General features: G+C 35.6%; 1 protein-coding gene across 3 annotated transcripts in view; it reads left to right on the top strand.

Annotated features, from left to right (window-relative positions):
- Window positions 1-9,360, top strand: part of LOC105365009 (trans-acting T-cell-specific transcription factor GATA-3) — a 154,784-nt gene that overhangs the window by 85,914 nt on the left and 59,510 nt on the right. The window contains exons 1-2 of one of the 3 annotated variants that reach the window (XM_011503058.1): window positions 19-313; window positions 7,941-8,363. In XM_011503058.1, coding sequence (XP_011501360.1) covers window positions 8,162-8,363 — 202 coding nt within the window. In that variant the 5' untranslated portion in view covers window positions 19-313; window positions 7,941-8,161. Of the gene's footprint in view, window positions 1-18; window positions 314-6,171; window positions 6,256-7,940; window positions 8,364-9,360 lie in introns of those variants that run through there. The other 2 variants (XM_011503059.1, XM_011503061.1) reach the window with 2 other exon arrangements.

Raw genomic sequence — 9,360 nt, 5'->3', positions numbered from 1 at the left:
CACCCGTCCCGCGCCTGCCCTCGACAACCGCTCTAGGCTTGAGGAGAGACATCGGCTGCGGGACACGGCGGATGGACCGCGATTGCGTCATTAACCATGTGCCGTGTGTGTGATCTAGTAGAGTGCAGTGTCATGGTGATACAACTTGCTAGTGATAATGAGAGCGACTCCTAATTTGAGACCCGAGGCTCGCTAGGATATCTCTATCGCATATCCCTTACGCCATATCGGGATCTGTATTTTTATTGGAGCGCCAGACTAACGCACCTACGTACTTCTTATTGAGGCCAGCGAGGGACGCTTCAGAGATAAGGTGAGCCGAGAGAGTCGAGCCGGTCTCTGCGTACGCTTATCAGCGCGTCGTTCGCTGATAGCGACACGGATTTTTCGCGTGAACCGATTTTTGTCGCATAATCGTGATGTTTCATATTCCTTATCTTACCAACGCGTCCCGTTTCCTTTGGGTATTGCAAAGGCTGGTCGACCCGGGAACAACAATTTTCTTGGCTAGGACTCTCGAGATTTCAGGTTCTCGGGGGTCAAACTATCACGAATCCCTGATCTAGGAGATTCTTCGAGCTACTCGGTTCTGCAATGTCGTTTACAAAGTGATCTATTTAGAGAATACAGCCGATGCGTAGATCCATAAGATTATGTCTTCGGACGATTGTTAGTATTACAATCTCGATTTCACCGCGCGTACATACTTGTCAATATTTTCTCATTCAAAAGGAATATGAATTTCATTTGCGTTAACAATTGTATGACACATCAACAATTTATAACCCCCCCCCCCTCCCACATTCTCTCTGATTATTCAATTTTGACAAGCGCACTAAGCTTGTACAATTATTTCATATACTGACTCCGACGGTGAGATAGATTTTTTATCAATACAATTGTCGTTTACCTAATAGGAAATAAGAATTCAATATATAAAGAAAATATGTTTTATGAGAAAAATTTAATGCAATGCTACTTAAAGCGGTCGCAAATAATGTTTATATTAACGATTATTTGACTGTAAAATATGGAAATATTTTATTAATAATTAATACCAATTAATTGAATTCATACCATAGAATGTTTCGTACAAATTTACATATTGAAATTCGAATATATATACGGACAATTCAAACTGAAAAATATATTGGCGGCGGAAGTATAAAAAAAGAAACGACTAATAAGTGGTTTATTAAATTTGAGGATAAGTTACAAAAAAAAGTGTAAACTCACTTATATTTTTATAACATTAATCTAATTCAAATGAATATTAAAGTGTATGAGAATATTGTGATAGATAAGAAATATTTTACGGATTTAACTCAGTTGTTGATACGGAAACGGAAGAATTTCATGCATTTTTTAAATTTTAAAATATTTTCGATATAGCAAAGTTTAAGTGCATGAGAAGAAATAAAGATAATAATACAAAGTATTTGAACTTATGTGTAAATCAAATGCGAGGAATTCTTGTGTACAAACGCGTAAGCATTTAAGAAGGGTTAAGAACAGTGATTTGTCTCGTTTTCTCTGACACTTTATTTCGCAGAAATCTTCTACAGTAATTCATATATTTACTAACAATTGTAGAACTTCAAATTAAAATCAAATTTTATCTTTTTTATTCTATTATTGGTTTCGATTTTGAAGGAACGTGTGAGAATGTAAAAGGTGGAAAGTGCAATTACAAGAGGAAGGGCAAAAATTTCGCGGAAAATAATTGTATTCGATTATGGCAGCGCAGAAAACGTAAATAATAATTTGCAAGTATAATTTCATCGAGTGCATTTATTAGCTGCAAATTGTTTATGGTTATTAGCACGGCTACGCATTTGAAAATGAAAATTTCAAATATCGCGCTTTCGAATCCGACGACTGTTTCTTTATTTTTTAGAATGCATTTTAAAATGCATGTGGGTGAGCGTCAATTTCTAATCTTGACCCTATTGATTTTTAAGAGTGTTTATTAATTTATCGGAAGTTCAAGACATTAGTAGTTTTGCAGATTTAATCTTAGAAAAATTGCATTATGGTCTGCTTGTAGTTAGTTTATCAAACTCATCGGGACAACTTGTTTTTAGTCTACATAGCGATTTTATTGTCGTAAAATTCAAATTCTTCGGTGCATCCAAGCAGATGTACAAAATTCATTGGGACAACTTGCTTTTAGTGTACATAATAATTTAATTGTAGTACATTTCAATTTTTTCAATAATTTCAAAGGGGTTCGCGTATTATGGTATATAAAATGAAAGCATATTTTTTTCACAAGTTTTGTCAAAGAAATTATTAATTAAAAATTGTATTATAATGAGGCTTTATGGTAATTTTATATTTAACTTGGGAAGGCAATCAAATATATAAATGTGTGTAAACAAATATTTATGCCTTTTTGAAACATTAAAATTGTACGTACGCACGCCTGCACAATTCTATATAAATTACTCGAATCTTTATTTTTTAACGTATTTAATAATTATATATGTTTTTATTGCAAACAGTTTTATGACAAAGTAATATTTCAAGTTAAAGACAGTTAAAACTCAAAGTCATATGTTGCTTGAATAAAGCATAGGAAAATGTAAAATCACACCACACTTTCAACAAAAAATATATTTTCCGAGTTTCAATGGTGATCGTCTTCTGAAAGGTAATAATATCTGGCTCTCTTTTTTTGAGGTTAAGCGTTGCAGGATTTGATACCTAACCTCTAAATAAACTAGCAATGGGTGAGTACCTCAGTATTTGTATAGTTATCCGTGCCCCGCTATCCGCGAAATCATCATGAGCTAACGAGTCTATTGTAGAGCCTTTTTTTAAAAAGCGTGATTTTGGAGGCAGAACATGGGCCTTTTGAAAAGTCCGTCATCGTTTGTCAGATAAGAAAGCGGTGATATCAATCCTGTGCAAGTGGTCTTATGGTCTTAACATTGCTTAGTAGTCCTTTTTATAAAGTTGACATCTCTTCGTGCTCTCGAGTTAAAACATTCGCGGATCTGGAGTGTAGAGGCACGCAGACCAATTACTCAAGCATATACATATTTCCTCGGTTAGGACAGGAGAAGAATACTGAAGTCGAGAAGCAGAATAAAGAAGTCGGGGGAGCATTGTATCGAGTAAGCGTTACTAATGATGTATTGCGAAAGTACTGGCGAATATAATGAATTTATCGTTCGTCTTCATGCACAATATTAATTAGAATTATTTTCCGATCGTCATTGAGTTGGGCTCCATTGGTCATTTTGGCGAAAAGAAGGCGAAAAGTAGTAGGGAAAAAAGACCGGTAAAACAACAAGAGATTACGTTTGCTCCGCGGGGTATTTAAATGACTTTCATATATAAATATCTCCGTAGCTGCGCGTATAAACGCGTAATAAAAGGCAATCGAAATAATAAGCTGGAGAACGTGGCCCATTGCAGTGCACGTCGTGCTTGTCTGCACGTGTACGTACGAGTGCATGCAAGTGGAGAGTGGCACGGATCACTTTCACGCTGTGGAGTCTCACCGACTACAGCTCGCGGAGGAATCAAGAGCAAACGGCCGCCCTCGGTCCTTTTTATCCACGTCAATTAGTTGCTGCTAGCAAGTTCCCATATGAAGGGGGTTCTAGGAGATTCGCATTTTCGTTAGTCCCGAGATCGATACATTAGTACCTTGAATCGTCGAGCGGTGTTTTCGTGATGTCGTAGCCGATATTTTTCGTGCGCCCTTGTTTGTCAAATGGCAATGTCACTTGGCTAAATTGGTTGCTAACAGCTTCGCCACAAGTTTTGAGAAACTCCTGTTTATTGGCTAAAAATAAAAATTATAGAAAATGGATCGACGAAAGATTTTTAATTCAAATTTTCTTTAGCACGACATTCGCATAATAATTATTTTTCCCATTGCAGGAAATAGCATGAAATTTAGTGTGGGAATCAGCTCGAGCAATACACATTATCAAATATAAATGTTAGTAAAATAAACTCATTTACTTCGCTTAATATGGTAATTTTAATGCCGGCTGATATAAAATTGTACTATTACCCTTTCAAAAGACAGTGAAACATGTAACATCACCTTGCCATTCGCTATGGACGTAGCTGATATTGTTACGACGTTGAATAAATTTTGAGATAAGCTAGATTAAGCTAAAATGTGTTAAATTAAATTACATAAATGAGAATTTTGATAATTTGGCATTTAGCGAGTGAGCGGAACATCTTATTTTTACGGCTTCTATCTGCCGCTTCTTGGTATGCTGTGTAAGAGTTTCGAACTTGGCTAGCAAAGGCTCTTTACTATCCTCCAAATCCGATAAGATATTACTGCTGATAAGTTATTATAGGTGCGACGTGTGCATTACATACATAGTAGACCGTTTACTTTATAAAAATGATGCTGAAATCGAAGCGCTGAATCACAGGAATGATCGCGACTTCTGTCTCAGGTTAATCAATTTTTCAAGGGTGTAGTTTTTGAAGAGTTTCGCGAGTCGATATAATAGGATGGTTTTATTTTTAGCAACAATTTAGGACTATAAAACATTGAATAACCTAATTTTGTTGTTGAAATTGTTGGCTGAAAGCAGGGGCAATGGTAAATTGTGATTATGAGTCGCTTCTAATAAAGATTCATTTTGCCCTCTGGGTGCTTGGTCGTTAATAACTTTTCAATTTTCTTACCTGAGGTCTTTCCCGAGTTCTAATTCGGAAAAGCAACGTAGATAGGTAATGCTATAGGAAAAAATCTTTAGATGTTTATCCGCTCAGACAGCGAGAACATGACTTTTAATTTTTTATACATATATGGGATCACATCGTTCGATTATAGATTTTTGACGCTTTCGATAATGGATCAGATCAATTAGTTAATTTATTGCAATCACCATTATTATTATCACTTCGAAATCGGTGTGACGTATTCATGAGCTGTTTGAATTTCGAGAAATTGTTGAGAGATAAGCCTGCGAGACTGAACGACAAGTATATATTTTTCCCTTGGCTCTTCATGCGCTCTAAAAAGAAATTGATAAGGCCTATGTGTCAATTCGACGACAAGATAAATTGAATGGCGCCTGAATCATCTTTTACTTATTATTTTCAGTTCGTCCGAAGCTTTTAATATATATATATATATATATATATATATATATATATATATATACATATAGTACGATTTTATGGACGTGTCAAGAGAACAATTCTGAATAAATGGTTGTAATTATACAAAGGACAGCCTCGATTTTCGCTATAATTACATAAATATTTGTAGAAAACTAACAATCGTAATTATTTATTATCTCGTCATCTTCTTTTTCATGAAAAATTCCCTGATATGAGCTTCTATTCGTAATTGTTGAAGAAAATCAGTGCTAAATTCATGTAATATATTAGCCACGTAAAACCTTCCATTGCAGAGACGCTCATTTTCTTATTTCTTATTTTAATTAAATTCTTAATCAGCCCGGGCCGACTGCCACATTCCGTCTCTCTTATAATCTTATCGATTTAGACCTTACGCACAGATATCTTATCGACTTTTATTTTTCAAGTGCTTTATTTGCCGAATAAGTTGCGCGTCTCGGTGCGGCGATGTCGCGTACCCTGAAGGAAGAATCACAATGATATTGAAAAATATTTGAACGATTTTATTTAAACTTTCAATTGATTATTTCATATTGGTTAAGGCATTTACAAAATATATTATAATTTTGCTAATAGGTCGTTTTCTGTTTCATTTTTTGTTTTTGAGTACGTAGGTTTGCGGCTATGTAGATATGGCAACAGAAGGTTCATCGCGAATAGATCGTAAATCAATGCTTTACTACCAGCCATAAATATCGCGAAACGTTATGCGCAAAAAAAGTCAACCGATAGTTTAATAAATATAACAACATTATAAATATTTGTTCGATTATTTTTCCTCAATTAGATATTTTATAATAGCAAAAATTGATTGACATTATTCTTTGGCAAATCGATACATTATGCTTGTATGCGTGTGTTGTGCCGTGGGTGCATGCATGTATACGTGTACGCGCGTTTGAGTAACAAATAAGCACACCCAATACGCCGGGAGCAAGTTTTGGTGATTGCGTCATGATGACCTTGATTATCGATGATTTTGTTGATAAATAATTTGGAGTTTCATGCGTTGGCCTCAGTGTCTCGTTATTGAGGCTAGAATCAGCACGCAATTGAGTAAGATCGTGCGTAGATCGGATTTTTCTTTTATCGTTACACTTCATCGGACGCGGACGACTTATTCTGGTAAGTTTTTTCCAGTTACGAGAATTATTTTTTCACCAATTGATTTAATCTACTTAGTTTTATAATAATGATTGTATAAGTGTATTTTATGGTTAAGTGCCAATTTAGCTTGAATATTTATTTACTTTTTCGTCGAAAACAAATTTGCAATTATTTTATCACTAAAGCAGGATGTATAATTATTGATGATTAAGCAATTGTCGTAATAACTTTGTTCCTCACCATATATTATATTTTAATAATATTCTTTCAATAACTTATATTTTTCAATAAATAAATCGCATTTCATAATGAATATTAATTGAATATTTTTTTCATTCCTATGAAAACATTGATTTCTACATAAAAACTGTAATTTTTTTGTCGTATGTTAAAAACAGTATTTGGAATATTCACTTTGTCTACTTTTCTTTCTCAAACATACGCGTATAAAAGCGGAGAAAAAAAACATGTACCGTAAAGTACACGAGGCAATGATCCGACACTTGATCCGACGATTTTCGCTTTAAGACTACCCATTTAAAGAACGATAGTAACCGATCTGCACGACGCCCCGAAGGAGCTCTTAATTTCACATAAGCCGATTTACTCACGATGATCGTGGTTGCTTTAAAAAAACGATGAAAAGAGGACCACTGTGTACTCAATTAAATTACATGTTCTTAGTCAGTTGTTATACGAAATAGTTGGATTATTGATTCATTTTTACACAAGCAAATCAACTTCTTTATAGATTTATACACATTTATAGTATGTTTGATTAAATATTATTATTATTATTATTTTATTATTATGATTATTATTAATTTTATCATCATTATCATTATCATCATCATCATTATCATCATCATCATCAACAACAACATTATCATCATCATCATTTTTGTTGTATTATTGTAGAAAATTTAAAACTATTACAACAATAATAATGATAGAACAGTGTAGATTAATTATATGAAATTTTTTAGACACAAAAATTGTCTTTTGCCAAGTGTATTTATTTTTTAGTTATATAAAAGTTACATGAGAATCATGTATCGATTAAGCCACTTGATATTTATATATTAATTTCATCATAAAACAAGTACATTTGTAAGTTTTTAAAATAAACTTCATATATATTCCTTCAATAAAATGTGAATATAAATAGATATTAAATTATCAGGTGTACCAGATTAAAAATTATTGACGACAAACTCCATATCAAGTGATTAGAATCAATGTTTTTACGTTTCATTACAGATTAAATTTTTGAATACATCCTAAAATGAATAGAGTAAAAAAATTTTATAACGATACATTTGTTTACATTGTGAGTTGATTTTTTTTCTATATTAATTATAAAGTTGTCTTTGGCGTGAAATGCAAATTACAAATACATATGAAGTTGCTCGCCTCCCTTTCTTTGTATTGTATTTTTTAAATAAGTAATTTGCTAGTTGCAAGAATATTCTAACCAATGTTCTCACCTTTGTAGTCTATTGTTCATTTGATATTCGACGAAATCGGTGCGCACTGTTGAAAGTATATGAAATTGAAATCGCCGTAAATCTTTGGATAATAGTCGATAGATAACAGCATATATGAATAGATATGTCAATGTATAAAAAGAGATTGTATGAGAATTGGACAAAGTAATATATAGACGAGAAAAAGATCTGAGATGAGCTTTCTTTTGCTTTCAGGAGCGAACGAGCTTTTTAAGAAAATTGAGCTCATTTCAAATGCTGAGTTCATTCTAAGGAAATTTTGGCCGCATCAGCGGCGCACCGCTAATCAGAGAGTGAGAAGAACCGTTCCGTGCACCGAGTCACGGCATTAGGAGCAACCGCCCGAGTCTTGATCACCCAGGAGAGTGTACGCGCTTCGGTGCGGACCCCAAACTACGAAAATTCTCGACTACATAATGGACATGAGCAGCGAATCGAGTGCGGCGCGCTGGTACGAGCCGCCGAGGAGCCTTGAGCCCGCTTCGGCGGGTGGGGCCGGTGGTGGTGGCGGCGGTAACAACCCCGGGGGCGTCGTCGGCAACCCTGGTGACTACCGGGGTTACTACCCCCACGCTGGGCCGACTCATCATCCCGCGGCGGCAGCGCACTACGCGCACAGTGAGTATACTGTCGGAGGGCGGCTCTTATCTCTTTATTCTTTCGCGGCTCGCTTAACGCGCCCCATTCACCTTAGAATCTCTCAGTACGTTATTAATGGCATGAATTTGATGGTTTGGGTATCCGGAACAAACTGAGTGCAATTGCTGTTCAATGTTTGGGGGCGAGGAATTATGATGAGAGAAACGATTGGAAATCGTCAACGGCGTCAGCCTGCGCGAGCCGAAGCGTTGTTTCGAAGAAAGCTTCGCATTTCTTAATCCAAGCGAAAGAGAAGAATGGAGACATTTGTCACGCGAATACCGAGGACGTATCGATAAGTCTAGTCATTACTCGGCCATAAATTCCGAAATTTCACGCCCAAAGTTTTCATTAAACTCGTCGACAGGGAACGAGGCGTATACGCCAGGCACGAGTGTCGCGTCCGTCGCAGCTTATTCCGCTCCTCGACGAAATTTCTTGTTTACCTGTCCAAGTCGCAAAACCCGGTCCTCACGTGTTCGGAATATTTCATCGTTCAATCGTCGGAGGGAATTCTTGAGAGTTTCAGACCGCCGACGCATTGGCAACCTACCTGTATCGATTTTGTCAATTCTTCCCTCTGCTTACGCAATTTCTACCTTATGAATATTTCTTTTGCACCATCCTTCAATTAGATATCTCTAGGAATTGCAATTTTTTACCATTAAATTGCGCGAAAATTTTTCCGTATTTCAATTTTATCGCAAGATATTTGCCTACGATTTTCGAGGCACGATATTCCGGATTGGCAAAGAAAGCTCAATGGTCATCCTCTTGCGCTTCATTCGACGTAGTCGGTTGGGAATTTATTTCGGATGAGCGCTGTTTTAGCTTTCTGCATAATTTTAATACAACGTTCACGTTTCACAGACTGATTCACATTAATGAATGGTAAATTTTGATACTTTGTACTACAAAGTTTAACAATATTCAAATTTTTATCCAAATATCGTTTCGGCAATAAGCAGGAATTGTT

This window comes from Ceratosolen solmsi, unplaced genomic scaffold (assembly GCF_000503995.2).
Source record: "Ceratosolen solmsi marchali unplaced genomic scaffold, CerSol_1.0 scaffold45, whole genome shotgun sequence".
NCBI classification, from domain to species: Eukaryota; Metazoa; Arthropoda; class Insecta; order Hymenoptera; family Agaonidae; genus Ceratosolen; species Ceratosolen solmsi.
The sequence above is the reverse complement of the archived record's forward strand: the minus strand, read 5'-3'. Positions and strand labels throughout refer to the sequence as shown.